The 20,585-nt window shown below is 30.7% G+C and overlaps 2 protein-coding genes across 3 annotated transcripts in view; one reads left to right on the plus strand and one right to left on the minus strand.

Annotated features, from left to right (window-relative positions):
• The first annotated feature begins 4,538 nt into the window (after nucleotides 1-4,538).
• Nucleotides 4,539-8,489, plus strand: LOC115243702 (deoxynucleoside kinase-like). 2 transcript variants are annotated; one of them, XM_029820881.1, is made up of 4 exons: nucleotides 4,539-4,718; nucleotides 6,475-6,674; nucleotides 6,926-7,175; nucleotides 7,277-8,489. In XM_029820881.1, exons 1-4 carry the CDS (start codon nucleotides 4,706-4,708, stop codon nucleotides 7,600-7,602), a joined length of 789 nt encoding a protein of 262 aa, XP_029676741.1. In that variant the 5' UTR covers nucleotides 4,539-4,705; the 3' UTR covers nucleotides 7,603-8,489. The 2 variants fall into 2 exon arrangements, with proteins under 2 accessions (XP_029676741.1, XP_029676742.1); XM_029820882.1 differs by lacking the exon at nucleotides 4,539-4,718 and adding an exon at nucleotides 5,141-5,856 and having other exon boundaries at nucleotides 6,476-6,674; nucleotides 7,277-7,637.
• LOC115243701 (protein immune deficiency) overlaps nucleotides 8,486-20,585 on the minus strand; it is a 12,606-nt gene continuing 506 nt past the window's right edge. The window contains exons 2-4 of the mRNA XM_029820880.1: nucleotides 11,123-11,486; nucleotides 9,312-9,646; nucleotides 8,486-9,077 (exon numbers count right to left, since the gene is read on the minus strand). Of these exons, the coding sequence (XP_029676740.1) occupies nucleotides 8,922-9,077; nucleotides 9,312-9,646; nucleotides 11,123-11,486 (855 nt within the window). The 3' untranslated portion in view covers nucleotides 8,486-8,921. The remainder of the gene's footprint in view (nucleotides 9,078-9,311; nucleotides 9,647-11,122; nucleotides 11,487-20,585) is intronic.

Consider the following 20,585-nt stretch of genomic DNA (forward strand, 5'->3'; position numbering starts at 1 on the left):
CGAGATTATCATAAATCTCTTTCCCTTCATTTTATTATGAACTCTTTATTAAGGCCAAATCGAAATCACCAAGGAATTGATAATGATATTATCAGGGAATAACTTTCTAAGCAATTTGCAATTTCTCTCAACATTAGTAACACACGCAGAAATATCTGTATGTCCCCGGTATTGTAATACGGTATTATTGTCAAGCTCAAAGGGTAAAGATCCAAGGGTGCGCATGTTTTAGCGACTATATATAGATCGACATGTGTTTTGGGACTGGCCCTCGACGACCTGCATAGTTTCGATAATGCGAGGAGGATTTTTTCTTTTGAAATCCGAAACGTCGGGATAATGAGCGTGGCGCTCGCCAACAATTAGTCGACAGTTTTATTGGTCGGCGGTGTAAAATCAGCTGTGCTAAGTGGATTCCCAGAAATTAAAAGCGGACGCAGATCTAAATTGTTTGTAGTTGCCCGCCGTCTGGTCTGCCCGCTCGAATAATGCTGTAAGGGCGCTTTTTAACTCGTAATCCTAAACGATCGCATGTAATTGAAACCTAAGGTCACTCGCAAATTGGTCAGAGTCAAAGGGTTGCAACGCTAACGCATGCGACATGTACTGCAAAAGATATTCTATTTTTATGTTAAAAAGCTAGCGGAGATTATCGGAATTTAATTACAAGTTTAATCCCATAAATTTACATTTTTCAATGTGAAAAAAATTATCACAACTTAAAAGAAAAATGTCAGAATTTAAAAAATTTTAAATGTTTGATAGAAATTGTGCGCAATTATGTTTTTATTTGCTATCATCAAGAATATAAAAGTTGACATCATGGTAGTTAATAAATAGAACTGCAGCTCCATTCCATGAATCGTGTTTAGATTGTTTAGTGAGAAAAAGCTAAAGGGTGTTTTCCGAAACATTCTTCTTCACAATGACGTTCTGTGTGACAACGGGGATTTTGAGAAGCATTTGTGCGCTTGTCCCATGAGAGCAAGTTGCGAGATGTCCCCACTTTCGTCTTCTGCTCCAATCCTCCCGTGACTTTCTGGTTTCGTTTTTCCTTGTGACAAGATTCCGCTGGCAGGCGAGTATCAGTCAAAACACAGTATCACGTGGCATGAATCCGTCCATTCTGTCATGGGAAACCCGCGCAGGAGAAAAGCTCTCGCTCAGCGAAGATTGTCACCGCCGAATCTTTCGTACACGTGCTAGGAAAAAAAATGAGAAAAGATTTGACGGGAGTACCGCGCGGTTCCCAGAGGTGCCGTTCGACCCGACAGTAAATTACAATCGTATAAATACTAGGAACGACAATAAGGTTCCACGACCAAATGTATTTAAAATGAATTTAAGGAAAATTTCCGAATAATTTGCAATAATATGTCTCGTAAAATATTCCAGATATTGCTTTTATCAATTTTCTTTAAATTTCTGCTATATTATATATATAATTTTTTGCGAGCACGCATAACTTTATTTTTTTAAAAGATATTTTTTAAACGAATTCTTGGATAAAAAAAATATACGGAAGTCCCGAAACATATTCTGCGAAATGCTATATCAAAAGAAAACGCGTTTTTTTATCAATGCAATTTACTTCGCAAATTTTCTGACGACAAGAAGAAAACGTGTCGTCGGATTCCGTCGCTTGGGTTTTCACTTTTCAACCTCGACTTGGATCAAGACGAACAGCCGCGACGTCAGTGAAATTGCATAAAACTGCAATTCAGAATGACACACTAATACAATTTGCGCGAGGTCGCGATGATGGCAGAAGAGACATTGCTATCCAAATATAAACGAGTAAACGGATCAGTCTGCCGGCCGTCTGGTTATTTATCCCGCTTTTCCTAGATTATCCCGAGAACCCCTTGGCTGACCGTTCGGTTTTCCGCAGGGCCGCATGAATGTAAAGGCACGCGATGAATAATCCGTGCCAGCTTTCAAAGAGAGACGCCTTTTGTCGCACGCAGAAAATTTAGCAAATCATAAACAGCTAAGATAAGACCAATACTACCATGATTAAAGAATCTTAATGCTTTGAAGTCTTATATTTCAGAATGAAATTGAAGAGTTGTATGTGTGTAATAAAATTGTAATGAAAAAATTGTAATAAAATTATGTGTGTGCATAAAAAGGGCATCAATTTTTTTATAAAATTATAATTTAAAAATATAAAGGAATAAAAAAAAATTTGCATTTGAATATATAGAGAGAAATTGACAGAAGTTAAAATATTAATAATTTAAGCCATTCACACGAAAAGAGGATAGCTAATTATATTTGAGAAACTATTATATTTTTAATAAAGTTTGTGATATATACATTTTTAAACTTTTTGAGAGTAATTTAGAGAGCAAGTGTCAAAATTCGGTGAGGACAAAATTCATTTATGATTTATTCGAGCAAATATCGTTCAAACAATATGATTAATTAACGTGTTATCGTACGTAAGTGAACGCAATACGTAATGATCGATGAGACCGTACGTCCAGTATTTAATAAATGTAGCCGATGCTAAAGATCGTAGCAATTCCATTTACGCAAGGGTCGTGCTGCACTTCGCGCTAGTAAAGATAAGTTTATAAATACTCCCAGTTTCAAAATAGACACCGGACAGTTTGCGTACGTCGCAAAGCGCACAGAATCGTTCGGAACTCGACGGAAATTCAAATATCTCCAGGCATGCATCTTCAGTAATCTATGACGGGCTAAGGGATTCGGGCCAATTTCTCATCGTATTTATCTTCAAACGAAATTATTCTAACTCGTTGTAAAAATGCTCAAATTGTACGAGTACTTGAAATACGCTGTATTAACGAGTAAAAAATTATAATCGTATATTTAAAAGAAATTAAGTGGAAAAATTCCTGTTCAAAATTTTCTTTATTTAATTAGTTTCTTGTATCATTAGTGCACTTTTTTACTTTTAAAGCGCGAAAGCACAAATTTCAATGAACGTTATTTAGCGTGTCTAAAATCTTATATTACTTTTAAAGCCAAGAAAGCGTTTTCTTATTGACAATTTTTCTAAGCTCATTTTTTATTTATTTCATATTTTAAAAAATCGAACATATCGTTAGATTCTATTCACTATAGAAACATAAATGATATTAATGAAATCTAGTAGATCTAACAATTAGTTTTATGTTACTTTTATAGCCAAGAATTTTTTATAGCAAATGATCTGTTTTTTTTTTAATCAATCCGATTGTTTCCCAGTCAAATTGTCTAATATCTAACATATCATTAAATTTTGTGTTTACTGATGGATGATGAAATGATTAGGTAGTAAAACTACTAGCAGTTATAAGATTTTACGTCGGTCACTTTCAAAGCCAAGAATTCTTCTTTATGACAGCTCTAGTCGCACTCCCGTCCCAAATATTTCTTCGGTCCCGGATATACGGTTCCAGCTGTAACTAGGACCGCTCGGTATTATAAATCAAAAACGAGCCGCGCATTTGTGTGTGCCACTTTTCGTCCATGGGGCGGCGCACTTTGACAGAAATTATGGTCGACCATATGCTGATGTAAGGGCGTGTAGAGAGATCACTGAAATATGAACAAAGGCGCGTTTTTACAATCCGTTAGTTCTTGCAATCATTTGACGAATATCTTTGAAAATCTCAAGCTGAAGATGTCAACACGTTTAAAAAAGAATAATTTTTTAGTCTCTTTTAAAATATACTTTCAATTTAAAAATATTTACGTATATCTAATTAAAAAGTTTATAATGCTATTCTGATTTCAAAGTATTATTTATTTATTGGCTTTAAAAAGAACTACATGAATCAATTTACATCGTTAAAATGTTCCGATAATTATTTCTAATAATCTAAATATACTTGTTAAGATAATATTTAGTTAAAATGAACTAATAATGAAGTTTTCCAAAATTTGTTCATTTTCTCAAAATTTAATTTTATAATAATTATTGTTTTTGTATTGAAAAAATATACACATTATCAATAAATAACAGTATATGTAAGAATATTTTAATCCGCGCTACTCATTTTGCACAATTAGCAATATATTAATTTATTAATATTTCGTAAGATTCTACATATTTTCGCCAATGTCAATAATTAAACATGCCACTATGCATTCATGCAGTACGCACATAATATAAATGATAATATTACATCACTCATTACGTGACTTACTGCTTCTTCTTCTAGCCGCAGTATTTGCTGAGAGGGCGTTAATGCACAGTGACTTCTTCAGGCTACGCAACTTCTACGAGATCAGCTGTTTTCGATCAGCTGTTTTTAATGGTGCCCGGTACCCATAATTCTGCTGTTGTACCATGATTCTGATGGTAATGCCATTGACAATAATTCCTTTTTGATCAACCGTCGATCAAGTAAACATTTCGAATACATTTTCCCAAGGAATCGATATTACGATAGTACCATCAAGGGTTGTGTTCCAAAATTTACTCCTTGGAGTAGAATTGCGTCTGATTAACCAATCAGGACAAAAGAAACGAATATTTCTTTGTTCTGATTGGTCAACCAAATGCTATTCTACTTTAAGAAATAAATTTTAGAACGCTATCCAGTGCACAAGATGCTATCAAGTGTATCTAGTCGCGCGCACGCTCAGAATCCAGTTGCATCGGAAATACTCATGAAATAGAAGCCGCGTAGCGTGGTTGACGAATTTTCTGCCAAATTTTGAGAACGTTGCGGTTGTTCAGGCTACAACGATGGCTTCCGCCGGTGAGTACAATCCGTTATCTGATAACATATTGTTGATAACCTGTCATTGCAATGCTAAATGGTATTGTGTGTGTATTGCGTGATGACACATGGCGGCATGTTTAATTATTGACACAAGAACAATAATGAATTGATATAACGTTAAGAATCATTGGCGGAAATATATAAATTGCATTAAATCATCATTATTGCGCTGTGTTGTATCGTTACGTCATTTCTTAATTAACTGTAATTAACTATATCAACAAACATATAGCTTACGAGAAAACGCAGGCGCTGCCATCAGAAAAGGTGTACTTAGCCAAATAATCTTTTATTGATAATTTATATGCAGAAATATGCGTAAGATTTTGTCCAGACATTTATAAGTTCACAAAATGTATAATTACAACATTTTAAAATCCTCTTTTTTTCATTAATATTAATAAGTGTGATAATATTGATGAGATTGATTGATCTAATCTTGATTTTAAATAATTTTGTCAATCTTTCCCTCTCGTCATAGATCTTGTTTTCAGATTTGCACTCCTCTCTTATCCTTAATTGCATATCTGATCGGCAGACACGTAATTAAGACTCAGTCGAAGGATTAATTTTTAGTCATTTACTAATCCTTTACTGCCTGTTATAATCAACTGATGATCATAACGGATGTATACATATAGTCCTAGAATTTCTCTACAAATAAAATCTTAAAGGGAGAATTGTCTTTTCCTGGTCACAGTAGGATTACCACGTACACGAATGTACATGTTCATTTTAGTTATACTTTGTACACTTATCGTTAGAATAAAATCATGTTTTAGAGGAAGAAAGAGAGAAAGAAGAAAGTGCAGCTGAAACGAACAGATGATCCATTGAAGATGTCGCTTGAGTTTATTTTGGCGGGAAAGTTACGCGGCATTCGCGGTAGCCTGTCCATTATCGTTTAGTGTAGTATCATCTCGTCTGTGCGTTATTCCTTTCACGAGAGAATAGAATATCAGATATTTTCAGTTTGGTTCGTACTTTGAATCAGTGTACCAATAAATTCTGCGATATTTTTTTGTTATTCAAGTTTTCATTGAACTGAATTATTCACGCAACGGTCGAATACTTGCTATAAACGAGTAAATATCAGGCTTTAATATATCGTGTGGTAAGTAACAAAGTGTACTGATATCAAGTGAAAATTAACGTAAAATTGTCATCTAATTGAATTTCATATTGAAAATTATGCACTGTACTATATATATGTTATTTTATTTCGTAAAATATTTTATTATTTTCTTTTATAAATAGTAAATTGCATACTTTACGAAAGTTATTTTACAATTAATTGATTACTTTTGTTTTATTGTAACGAAAATAATTCTATTGTTATTGCATTGTTATTTCAATTACATTGTGCAAAAGTCATACATATTTAATTGATAACATTTATAATATGATGAATATAAAGAAAATATAAAATGAAAAAGTATAAAAGAAAGTTAAAATGACAATGAAATAGAGCAAATATGTCAAGAATCTGATTGCTAATTGTTATTTTTTTAATATATATGATTATTTTCTTTTACATTCTATAGTTTCAATTACAAAATATAGACATTTGAAACTTATCTACTCTGTTGATAAATTAATTCTAGGAGAAGTTATCTTGCTTGTTTAAAGTTTACTGTTTCATCATGCGATATATTTCTTACTAAGTCATAAGAGCATATTCTTTACATATCTCCAGTACTAGATAGTGAAATCAAGTTCATTGTCTGCTTAGGTAAAGCAACTCTTGAAGCTTTTATAAAAATGTCTGGCTCCGTTAGTAAACTGTATAAGCGTCCATTCACTGTATGCGTTGAGGGCAATATAGGCAGTGGTAAAACAACATTTCTAAGTCACTTCAAAAAATTTGACAATGTCACCGTATTTGAAGAACCAGTTGAGCTTTGGCGTGATGTGTCTGGAACAAATCTACTGGTGCGACAAAATATTTTCATATATGCCAAGTTGATAGTATAACGATTTAATGTTTTCTGGTTATCTAACTTCATTGATTTATAAAAATTTCATTACACTAGTGATAGAAAAGATGCTACATTAAAGAAAATAATTTAAACATTATTAAATATAATATAACATTAATACATTTTACTTTATTAAATGCATCGTGTATAATATGTTTTCAATTTAATAATACGAATAACCAACATTATAACGATACATTCCAGGAATTAATGTACAGTGATCCATCTCGTTATGCTTTCTTGTTTCAATCTTATGTACAATTGACCATGCTACAATTACATACTTGTAAGATACCCTCACCATATAAAATTATGGAGAGATCTGTCTATAGCACAATGTGTTTCATTGAGAATTTAAAACGTAAAAATGTACTGCATAAGTCTGAAGTTACTGTCTTAGAAGACTGGTACGACTGGTGTTTAAAAAGTGCCAATATAGAAACTGATTTAATAGGTATATATAATTTTATATATTTTAGGAAAAGTTGTGTTATTATAATCAAAAAAGATAGTATCATTAATATCCCGTTTCCTCTTTTTTTATTGCCTGAATAGTATATCTGAGGACAACACCTGAGATTGTGTACGACAGAATGAAACAACGAGGTCGGAAGGAGGAGAATGCAGTTTCATTGGAATATTTAAAGCAAATCCATCAGATCCATGATGACTGGCTTTACCATCAAATTCTGAAACCAGTACCAGCGCCGATTATAATCATAAATGGTGATCGAGAGCTCCATGACATGGTAGAGGAATTTGAAAAGTGTAAAAATGAAATTTTCAGCAAAGTAATAGAGGATAACGATGTAAATAACACAATGATTACAGTACCGACAAATTGCGTGCTACCAGAAATTAAAACTGGAATCTCAGATTAAAATATATAGAATAATAAAAAGCCAAAAATATGATTTTAATTTCTATGGTTAAAATTAATTATGTCATGCATTTACATTGATTAATTTTTACATACAAAAAAAAATTTTGGACATTGTGATATTATAATTTTACTGTTGCATATATATATTTCTTTTCACATTTTTGCATAATAGTATATATTGTATTTGATTGATATAAAATGTTTCGATAAGATTATTTCACAACCACTACAGTGTTTAAATTACAAAATTAATTTTGAAGTTGATGCATTTAAGTTATTAAAAAGATATTCACATTTGTGATGCAACATATATTTTATTGAATTATTATTGACGCTTTTATTAGAATTTTAAGAGTAAATATCTATCTAATGTGCATTTATAATGTCTGCGTGTATAACACTAGATATAATTAACTTTTTATTAATGGACAAGTACAAAATAATATAAAGTAATTTCGCGTATGCTTTAATTAGGAAATATAAATATCTCAAAGAAAGATGCACGTAGGACGCAATAAATATATGTACAAAAAACTTGAGAGTATTATGTGTAAAAAAGCGCAAGCGTAAAAATTATTAAAAAGATTATTGTTAATGCTGAATATATTAAAAAATTCTTTTCTATCTTTTTAATGGCTGTTTCGTAAAAGTTATAAGAACATACTGAGAATAAATATTAATTTATCTAAAATATAAAAATTTTAAAGAACACAAAAAATATAATCATGGTATAATAACTTAAGAGAGAGAGAGAAGAATAATACGTTTATAATTATTATATATATAAGTATATGCATATATACATGACGCGCTTTAATTTTATATTTTCGAATGTGTGTGTACTCGTTTGACTACAAATGAAATAAATAAATTATGTAATATTCTGAAAGAGAAGTGTTGTTTTTTTTTTATTATTATTATTTCCGCCAGATTTTACAGAATGGATGATAGAAATGTTGTGCATACATTATGTGTATCGCGCAAAACAACGTTAGATTCGTCATATTAGTGTCCGGATATTATTAACCAAATCATGCTTCTCTATTCGAACTGCAGGTTCAATGTAATTCCGTGCAATGCCAAATCGAACAAAGGCTAAATGTGAATTAGCCTTTAGCTGAGTCAGCAGTATTCCGTTTGCCAACCCGAATCCGTATTAGACGAATGTGAACGTTCTTCGCGATTGAAATCATACGTACATTGTACGTCTATAAACTACATGCTAAAATACGATATGTATAAAAACAATGGAATGCTATTTCGAGTAAAAAAAGATCACAATCGTTCACATATATACAAATATTAGATAGAAATTATTTATGTCGTGCCTGAATAAAATGAATTTTTGCGAGCTGCGGCTAATCTCTCGACACAATCGTACTCCTGACAAGACCACAGTATACTGACTAACGCGCCAAGTTGGGCATCCCGTGTGCTAGCTTGCTTCCAATCGAGCAGCAGCTGATAGATTACCTGAAATTATTGTATACAGATGAAAATCAACGAAAATGATTGTTATTAATTTTAAAGATTTATTTTGCAATATTTGGCTTTTGAATAATACTTAATATTTTTATTAGTAACTATCGCGAGCTTGTCGGGATTGTATTTTGATCGAACAAGAAGATTTACGAAGATTGCGAAAATCGATGATAAATTATTTGAACATTCGCGATTCTTAGAGAACTGAGTTAAATATATATTCACCTCGTCAATACCCTTGTGCCTGTAATTCTCTTCGAACTGCTCGATCTGCCCGTCCGAGTACGAGAGCCTCCTCGCGACGTCCCGCCATCCGCGTCCAATATGCGTCTTAATAACAAGCATATCGTCAAACGCGATTTCTTCTTCGCATGTGCTCAACTCTTCCACGTTTTCCGGCATCGAACGATACTTGGGCTTCGACCAGGAAGCCTCTGATTGTGCCCCGGATGCGTTATTCGCCGGATACTGATTTATATTGCATATATAGCTGGTCCGCGAACCGATCTTTACACCGTTCGAATTGACGATGTTGTAATTTATAACGTTCGTGCCTTGTGCTAAAAATTGATTTCAGATCATTATTGAAAAAATAATTAGCTTTATGTAACTGGATAAACTTATAACTAAATAGAATATTTATTGAAGAAGATATACTCTCTAACAATAAGATACTTTAATAAAACCTTTTCATAATATATTATATAAATGTTTTTGCAGTCATGGGATTCGTTAAGTATTTGCTTTGTTCACTTCTTTAACGTAGGTCTTTAGTGGTATTAGTCTTTCATAATCATTATAGATGCAATTATAAAGAGATTCGCATTCTCTATGAATAATTATCGTGTAACTAAGGCGCTTAACTATCAACTATCGTATATTGTATTAGTTATTCTATCATGATGAAGAATCATGAGATATAAAACGACGAAAGGTATTAAAATTTCACGATATGAATATCTTATATATCGTTGCATATGATCAAAATTAAAAAATAAGGCGAATGGAATAATTTATTTGCGGTTTTTGAAACGCCAAAATACATGACAGCAAAAAAAAATATCATTCTTTTTTTATACTCTTTTAAAAATAAATATTTACAAATAAACCTGTGACTTGGTATTCCCCGTTGAGTTTACACAGAAATGCAATCTGGAATTGGTACAGTGTATCTCATCGTGATAAGACACAAATATTATCTTAATCGTAAAGGTTTTTATAACAGGAATATGAAACTCATATTTTTTTATCTCATAAAAAAGTCAATTTTAACAAAATCGCAGTTTCTTGCGCGGTAATTTTGCTTTCTCATAATTCCTCTTCTTTCAAATTCTCGTTAAATAAATATATGTTCAATTTCCCGAAATGCTTAGCGATTAGCATTGCTTAATTTCTTTACGCAAACATTTTTTTAATTGCATCGTGTCATTTTTCCATTTGTGTAATAAAGTGTATTTCCATTTACAAAGCTAAGTCTTAATCTAGTCGTAAAATTATATTTAAAAAGTTTCCAAAAGTTTTCTGCACAAGATAAGTAAAAATTTATATTTGTGCAAATTTTCCTTATTGCCGCTTTATAATCTTTCTAATTATATCCATATCACTCGTTCATTATAAAGAAACAAACACATTTTTTTCTTGCGCAAATATATTCTTTTTTGTTATCAGGCTACCTGTAACTTTGGAATAGCGTACAATAACAGAAAAAAATGTTTGAAATAAAAATATGTAAAAATATGTGAATACTAAAAAATTCGTGGCAATGGCATATCTTAAGAATTATACTTTATCCTAATTTGAAATATTAGTGTTCACGAAAAATAATGTTGCAACCGTTCACTTAGCATTTTGTTTTCATTTTGTTAATCCTCTCTTCATATAAGCAAAAATTTAAAAGCAACAATTACTTGATGCATATAAATGATAAACTATATGAACAATAATCAATCCTATCATAGCGCATAATTAATATAGCACAGAATAACATTCCTGCACCTCTCTCAAAAAATATTCCTCTTATAATTTACAATATTTACTATGTTTTGATTTCGTCTTCGTCCTTGGTCGTTTGTACTCTTTCGATTCGCTCGTGGTTTCCTTTGTGTCACCAAGGTCTTCCGGTTTCGTGGAAAAATCAGTGGGCGTCGTGGGTCTCGCGTCGTTCGGTACCGATTTCTGTCCTTGCATCGTAACATCGTCGTCGTGTTCCTTTTCCGGCGTAGTAGGTGTCGATTTAGACTGTGTTTTTCTCAATTCCTCGTCCGATGTCGGTGGAAGATTGTGCGTGTAGCCTTTGATTTCGGTCCGTGGCGGATCTGGTTTCGCATCCGTCGTCAACATGTCGTGAAACCGGCGTGATAATTGGGACAGGATCGGCATTTTCTTAAACGCTCGATGTGCCTGAAGATGACATCTTATCATTAAAATGCTTCGAAAATAGAATCAAGTTCTGGGTATCCTGTTTTCTGAATGAAAACAAAGTGAAAATATTTATTCTGTGTAAATATGGATTTATAATATTCTAATTCTTTAATGAAATGTACAGTCCATTATATATATAGTTATTAAATAAAAAAAGAAAGGAACCATTATATCTTTTTTTAATTCAGCTCATGTGTTGTCTTGTCACCAAAAAAAAAATGTGTGCGATTTCTGAGACATATAGTATAAATTATAGATCATGCGTTTTCAGTCTTACATCAATATTGCATGTGCTACACGCGATGTTATTCAATGCGCTGCGACTAACGTCAAACTTTCAAACTGTTAGACACTCCTTTCATTGTATTCCTCGTTAAGTAGATACATCTAATAACCAATTCAGTAGTTTTCTCAGTGACGTGCGTTTGTACGACTCGCATTCCCGCATTAGCATAACAACAACAAAAGATATGACTACGAAACAGATGTCTATGAAAGCGCATAGAAAAATATATTTCTGTGAAGTATATACTTCACAAAAATAGCAAATTGATAATGCACAATATGTTTAGAAGAAAAAATTAGTTCATTATTTTTTTTTACACATTTTTCTTTAATTTAATTTTGTCCTAAAAAAACCTTTAATTTGATAATATTCTGGTTTATATCTCTTTATCAATTATAATAATAACGAAAATAATATTTTTCAAAAATTAGTTTTCCATAATGCGTATACCGAGGATGAATAAATCTGTTTTCGTATAATCATGCATGTATCATTGCCATAATTATATGCGATTCTGAAATTAACGATCTATTTATTTCCTTGATAATTGCGCCTCATGCTTCCGGCGCTATTATCAAATGCTTATTAGCATGTATCATTTGCTTGCAGAGTATTCTTTGAATATATGTCGTTCTACGAGCAGATTAGCAATATAAAACTGAAGAATATTATTATATGTGTATATATATTATATATACAGATATCTACAGATGATTTTATGTATCTGATGTAAATCTAGGAAATTATAGCAAAAGTTATATATACAGGAAAACATATTTGAAACCATAAATATTGCACAATTATTACATTTATCAAATTTAATTAATTTAATTGTTATTATATATATACTAGTATTTATTCACAACTAGTTTCTGTAGATATATATAATATTTATGTATATTAATGCAGTATCCCAAAGCAAAAAAAAAATTATTTTCATTCATTATTTAATTTAAGTGTAATGGTAGCTTCAACGTATGTCTTGTAGTTCTTTTCACATTGCGCTAAAAAATCTATCTCGTGATTTGAATATTGGAAATTTCTGCGTTTTGCATTTTGTTCATTTTTATATCGATAAAACAGCAGTACGGATAAAACCAAAACATTATCAGGTTTTATATACGTGATCATCGCTTAACAAAATTTGTTGAATCATCCGACGCAATTCTCCTCGCGTGAGCATTTCGCGATTGAAAACTGTGTAGGAAATTCCGTCATTTGCCTTCGTTGTGATAAAAAAGCCGAGATTACGTTTTGACCTGCGCGGAAAATTTTTAAATGCCTTGCCCTCAGAATATATAATCTAAACTACTATATAAATATCTAATATGCAAAACAACGCGTGTATTTGGCTCTACACATCTCTCATTTACCTTCAATTAACACAACTTCGCTGATTGCTCCATATGGACATGTTAATTCGTCAATTATATGCAGAGTCCTGACTAATTTCGGAGTATTCCCATTTTATAAGCATTCTCGATTTTCTTTTTAAATAAATTCGAGACTACGATTTTTTTCTTTATGTAAAAATGTAAAGTTACATTTTATGATAATATTTTGTTCTAGTGTTAAGAAAACAATAATTTTCATTGCTTAATATTAAATTACACGGTCGATTTTGAAAATAAAGGACTTTTTACCATTTTAAACTTTTTATCTTGAATAATTATATTAAATTCATTAATTAATATATATTTCAGCTTTTATACAAAATATTAAATTTTTGGGGTTCTCATCTCTGTTAAAAATATTACGAAAGAGCATTGCTCCAAATAAAATTTTTGCTGAAGAAAAATCTTAATCAAAATTTATCAGAAAACACATCCCTAGCTTTGATAGTTGGACTTGGAAAATTTACATGCGCGCAAAGCATCTTGTACATATCTTCGTCGATCAAAGCATAAATTAAATCTGTTCCCGCTTGCTTACGAAGGTACATACAAACTAACTGTTTCCCAGTATTATATTATTTGCACTGATAATGCGGTTACGCGTGTATCTATTAAAGATGGAAATATATTTTTAACCATAGTTACGAAAGCGCACACAATTGCATACGTGTATTATCATTGTTCCGTTTCACTCGGCCATGATAAAATAATACTAATAAATAAATATGTTCTTAATAAATTCCGGTGCAATTATACAATTTATATATTGTAATTAATAATAATCTTATAATCTTTTATAATAGAGCAGAGAAATTTTTTAGTTAATATAAGAACGAAAAAGAGAGAATATATTCTTCCAATTTTAATTCGCTAATAAATTATATTTTTTTTATATTATCACACACAACAATCTTTTGTAAGTAGATAAATATGTAGAGAGAGAAGTAAGGAAGAAAGAGATATCGTTGATATTTCTTGATACAACACATGATGATTTCTAATATTTTGTGATAAAGCGGAAAAATTTTAATTACATATTCCAATACATTGCTATCTTCTATATTCTGTTACATGCATATACAATGTTTCTTGTCATTATCAGCTCACAACCATAGTTGACATGCGATGTATCTTTAGACAGCATAAAAGTTTAATTTTTTTTTCAACAATAAACAGGAAAGTGTGATATATGATATACAGTATTTTATTGAACAAGAGAAAAGATATTTGACATTTGATCCGGGAAAAAAATCGTCTCAATTAGAAATTTCAATTAGAAATGATACACACTACTCTCTCGATTTATGTAATTAGTAAAACAATATGAGTCGAGTAGAAGGAGGGGGAGGAGAGAGAGAGAGAGAGAAATATATTTCTATAAAAATATTTAAATATAAAAATGAAACAGTATTTATAGAGTTTTCTGTGTATATTTGTACCAGAACTATTATTTATATATATTTTTTCGAAGATTCCACATTGATTGCACATTTAATCTTTCTTTTACTTCATCTCTGTATTTTTAAACATTATATTTTTCAATGCGTATATTTAAATATATAGTATTATATATAAATGTATGTTTTAAAGTATGAGACGCGCACATATGAATTAAATGAAAAAAATTTTTGCAATCCAATAATCTACTTTTTTATTTTTTAAATGTGATAGAAACATCTTATATATTTCGTTTCACATTTAATCTTTGGGTTCGACGCAAGTGCCACACCCTTATCGTGCATATCAGTAATATTCTCAATTCGGTGTCGTTTTTGTGAAATAATATTTCTAATATAATAATTAATAAGCTGAAAATTCAGCATATATCACGCGTAAAAATGCTATTTTTTATTTCTCAAAAATTTCGATAAGATACTTTTCTCGGTTCTCGCGCGTTCTCTCTTGTTAACTTTGGACGATTCATGTTTATGAAGCATTATCGGTTTTAAGCGCTCGGTAAGCAAAATTATATTTTCTTGTATCTATGCCGGTGAATTTAATCGAGAATTTCAGATAAGTCACCCAAGCATAAGAATTACACAACACGTTTCATATAATGAATTTATGTATACGCTATCCATTAAGTTTTTGTAGCCTTGCTAAAGATGCATTCAATCGTAACCAAATGTCCGTGAGAAATGAGCAAAATCGATTGCTCATCACGGAAAAACACAACATTATGAACCATGTTGACATTTATATCTAGCATTTCTTTTAACGCTTAATCATTTGTCTAATGGAAAAAAATAAACGAATGATTAGAATAAGAAGCGAATTATGAATTGTGACATGTGTGCTTCAAGTTAATTAATCTAATTTTTTAATATTGTTTTCTGTAGCAGTTAATTAAAGTGTCACATGTATATTTAATTTATTAGACAAACAACGCTATACGTGCTAATGTGTTGACCTCTTTATTGACTCGGATATACATAGCGATGATTATAACGAAGATAAGAGCGCTAAAAGAGGACGTGGCTGATTGCCGAGTGCCGTTGACATCGATATATACAAGGTGGCCCCGAACGTTCCAGCCAGACTTTGAAATCTTATCGGAAATTTAATTCTGAACAAAAAATTTCCTATAAACATGGGTCGAAAAATGCTTTCTTAAGAAGTTATCGCTCAAAAACGTCTGAAATCGTGATTATTTTACACATTTTTCCAAATATCATGGAAAATGTGCGTCTTTTAACAAAAAGTACCGAAACAAAAGTTGTAAAAAATTAAATTATCTTTCATATGAGATCAAAATGATTGTTGTACGTTCCATAGATTTTGATATAACCAGTTTCAAACGTACAAAAAGTGCTTTTGTTACTTATTGTTAGATGCGTTAGATTAGTTTTAAAAAATTTATTTTATTTTCATAAAAGAAAAAGATTTTTATTGTTTATTTTTATCGTTTTTTCAAGAAATTTATTAAATTTCATTTTCTTTTTATTTCATTTTCTTTTCACCTTTTGCTCTTCCTTTACATCAGAGGTTTTTAAGCAATAACTTCTTAAGAAAGCATTTTTCGACCCATGTTTATAGGAAATTTTTTGTTCAGAATTAAATTTCCTATAAGATCTCAAAATCTGGCTGGAACATTCAGGGCCACCCTGTAGATTCGTATAGAACTCATTCGGCGATCATGGTAAATAAACAGTTGCAATGTAGATGTAGAACATTTACTATAAAAAATTTCTTATCTAAAGAGATGTAATAATTTTAGACTGCAAGCATATAATTAAAGGATATATAATAATATGCGACTGCATTATCCAAACGTTGTAATTATTTATTTATCTATATATAAATTTATAAATTTTACAAGGACCAAAATATTTAAGACTGTTAAATTAAGAAAAATACTCCACATAAAAAATATCATATACATATATGTATATGTATGAATGACGCAATTACGTGTAAACAGAAACCAGTTTCAAATTACGGAATTTTAATTAAGCAGTTATTTTAGAGAAAAAAGAAAGGAAAGAAAGACGGAGAAACAGCATTCCATATTTATAATATTCACAAAACAAAGCTATATAAAAACGCAAATGAAGAAAAGAGCGATGACCCATACTAATATCTAAATGCTTTTGTAGCAATATATTTCTACAGCATTGCTTCAGCAATTATACCGATTTAAATACCGCGCAGACAATGCGAAAGCGAGAGTACAGCAAATTTTATTCAACCTGTTGCATAATTATGTCCAATTATTTTGATTGATGACGCATCATGATACGCAATATACTTTTTATCGGGTAGTCTGAAAATAGGCTGTTTTTTTCGCGAATTGCTTTGTGCGGGTCGGTAACTTCATCGCGTCACCGGCAAGTACTGCACATATATTTGCACGGTTCAGTGACAATCAACGTGCATCAAACGAGACGTATGTAGGTATGTGTATACGTACAGAACGGCCTCGCTACCTGGGTTTTCCAATGGCAAAACCAGTTCTTCATTCTACGTCGGCGATGCTAATGAATTTGATAGCAAACGACAAGCAGACGCAGAATGGAGAACAAAGCCTCTGGTTTGCCAATCAAATGGCAATAGTTTACAGGAATATACGTGAAAGATAAAATTTTAGCAACAAGATTTCTGTATAAGGTAGTCCTAATATCATATATATCATAATCGGGTTTATGTGATCTAGAAAGATCTTTATTGTTTTTTATGTGTAAATATTTATATCTATCATTAAAAAAAAGCAGAAGACGCTTCATGTTTCGAAATCCTCGCTTCGAAAATTTATTCTATTTTAATCATTGTTGTTAGTTAGTTTTCAACATATGTATAATGAGCATAATTTTAGCTTTATATATTATTATCTGTATTTGAAAAGATTAAATTTTGAGGAAACCAAATTTATAGTTACTGCCATCGATAAAAACGTTAAAACGATAATAATCGTTAAAACGATAATAATGCATAGATCTTTAACAAAAACAAAAAATAGATTTGTATATAAGATGTTTATAAATATATTTATCTCACAATCTTCGCTAAATAATTTATTAACAATAAGAATTAGAAACAGATTCTGATTTTTCGAAAAGATCATTGTTCGCAAATGCGACTCGATAAATGCAAATATGCAATTTGCAAGTTTTTTTGGAATTGCTAATCGATATCCATTAATGAAGAATATCGGTAAAATTGACAAGCGAATCTAATCATAGTCTGCAAATTTATTAATGGAAAGCTTTAGAACCGATGATGATTTGTAGAAGATTTAGATACAGATTCACAAAACGGATAGAAAAACTTTAAATAAATATCGAATGATAAACAGTCATTTCCAGTCATACGCAGTAATTCTGGCATATATATGAATCGTCTCGAAGTGAGGAGCATAGATCTCCAAAAAAAAATTTTTGAAAAAAAAAATTATAAATAATCTTTTACATATTATTATTAACACCAATCTAATAATTAATAAGTCATAATATATAATCATAGTATCGAAGAAGTTTTATTGGTAGAATATATTATCGGCCACAAATTTATTATGCAACAAGACAGAACTGAAGAAAAACGTTTGATTTAAAAACGTTACTTTTCACGTTACATATGAAGCAAAAATATGGATTCAATCGCTTTTATGACAATATTTTAATATTAATAATTTTAATGCGATATATATTTTAATGCATAATATAACATATAATTATACTAGTAATATTAGTATTCTAATGCAGCGTGTATAAATACGAACTTTCTATGAAACATACAGAGAGCAGTTTAAAAAACAAAGTACATATGGTGCGGTGCCAGTGTGTATAATTATTTAATCTAGCATAATAATTTATCGAGTTTCGCCTAAAATCAGTTCCTAGAACTCTCATTTATACGAATCATTGATAAAAAATTTGTTTACAAATGTATTAAACGATCAGAACATATTATAGATTCGGTTTCGTTCCATTAGTTGTTAATCTACTTGATTTTATTAGCTTTATATTATGAGGAAGATAAATATCTCTCATAATTGACTCGATTAATCGGAGAACTCGAACAATAAGTTCAGTGTGAGTCGATATTTTTCAAAAATTGAAATCTTGTTCGTTATGAAAATTAAATTAGCCGAGAAAATCAAGCGGCTATATTTAGTGATTAATGTGAGGACGATGCCCTCGGCGTAATTTTTAATCTTCTAAATTCCGTCGATTACAATAGAAGCGCATTTCAAAACGAATGCATGGTATTCTTGCCACAAACTGATGATAAGATAAGATTGACTAGAAGTTCTACATCGGCAATTATTCGATTAATTTATTTTAATTAATGATTAATCATTTCTCAATTTTTGTTTTACGTCATAATTATATTGTAAGTGAAAAAATAATAAATTGTAAAAAATTGGTTAACGATAATAAATAAGACCAAGAGTGACTGCTCAACATTTTGCTTCTTTAGCTTTAATAATAGCTTGATACTAATATCAGTCCGCGCGACTTGGAAATAAAATAATAAATTGTATATACACTGAAACTGATGATACGTGTTCTTCTATTTCAGTATCAAACCGCAGAACGACATTGACTATTCTGGTCGCAAAGTGAGTAAAAGAAAACAAAAAAAAAATGTGAATGAAAATTATCTATGCGACTGATTCAAGATTGCAAATTCTTCAACGCAGTTGAACTTAGATATTTCTGTTGTATAAAGAATGACGAATAAACTCTTCGCATTATTATTCAACATCGCATTTAATGCTAAATTGCTGCAGTTATTTACAAGTGAAAGGTAAATAGCGATAATTAACACACAACGCTGATCCGAATCATATATTTGTATTATACATATACACATATATATTTTTTATATATTTTCAGGGTTATATTATTTTTAATATACTAACGTATTAACGTGTATTGTTACAGCTTAGAGAGCCTCAGGCTTAATACAGAGCCTAATAATAATTTAATGTGCGTGCAGCATAGACACGCGCATAGAATGGAAAAGTCATTTAACGTTGAATACGTGATACAATTATAAATCAGAAAGCGATATCTACAAGAAACCGCGATGAAGAAGAGGAAGAAGGACATTCAAATCAAATTTCAATCTAAACTGTAAGTTTGTTTTTTATAAACTGTAAAACATGTTGAAATATGAAGGATAAAAAAATGTTATAGAATCAGAAATGACTATGCGATTCGAATATCATATAAACGGATTTCTCTTACAATATTATTTTTCAGATATGATAAATAAAACTATGTATATATGGTAATATTCATTGTGCCTCACATACGGAATACGAGTGATAATTTATTCATAATATTACGCGTGTTCCGATTATATATATATATATATATATTTTTTTTTTCAGTTAACAGCTGAATGATAAATCGAAGTTTTAATTATTTATCTATCATTTATCTATCAAAGTATCGAGATCAAATGAATAAGCAGATTAGTATTATATCTGACATATCAAGCAATTTATTTGCATCGAACGTTATCGTTCATCGTACCTTCGTTTTTGCACTGCGTTTCAATGGTGTAAACGCGAGAATTAACTATGAGTATACCAACATAACATAATTCCCATATCAAGATTTGAATTATCATTCATTGTGTGCGTAACGTGCGATACACGCGGAAAGCATTTACCGTGTATTAAAAACACAAAGAAAATTCTCTAAAGTTTATTTGAAATTACGAGAGTAAAAATCTCGCGTGTGAGTTGCTTGCGATTGTAGCCAATTATCCGTCACAGTCGGTTTATGTATATTTATTCTTTATAATTTGATTGTCATTCACGAGCAGATTACACATTGATTCAGACAACAGAAATATCTACGAAATGCAGATGAAGAAGTCTGACAGACATCCTAAATTTCTTTTCGACATCTTTGAAGAAATCGATGTTCTAAATACTCAATTACACTC

Source organism: Formica exsecta, unplaced genomic scaffold, assembly GCF_003651465.1.
Source record: "Formica exsecta isolate Colony F162 unplaced genomic scaffold, ASM365146v1 scaffold72, whole genome shotgun sequence".
NCBI lineage: Eukaryota > Metazoa > Arthropoda > Insecta > Hymenoptera > Formicidae > Formica > Formica exsecta.

Bases quoted from the DNA above. Each gene is read 5' to 3' on its own strand.
- LOC115243702 (XM_029820881.1), top strand. The intron at 6,675-6,925 runs GTGCGACAAAAT...GATACATTCCAG, and splicing joins TGTCTGGAACAAATCTACTG to GAATTAATGTACAGTGATCC. The intron at 7,176-7,276 runs GTATATATAATT...TTGCCTGAATAG, and splicing joins TATAGAAACTGATTTAATAG to TATATCTGAGGACAACACCT.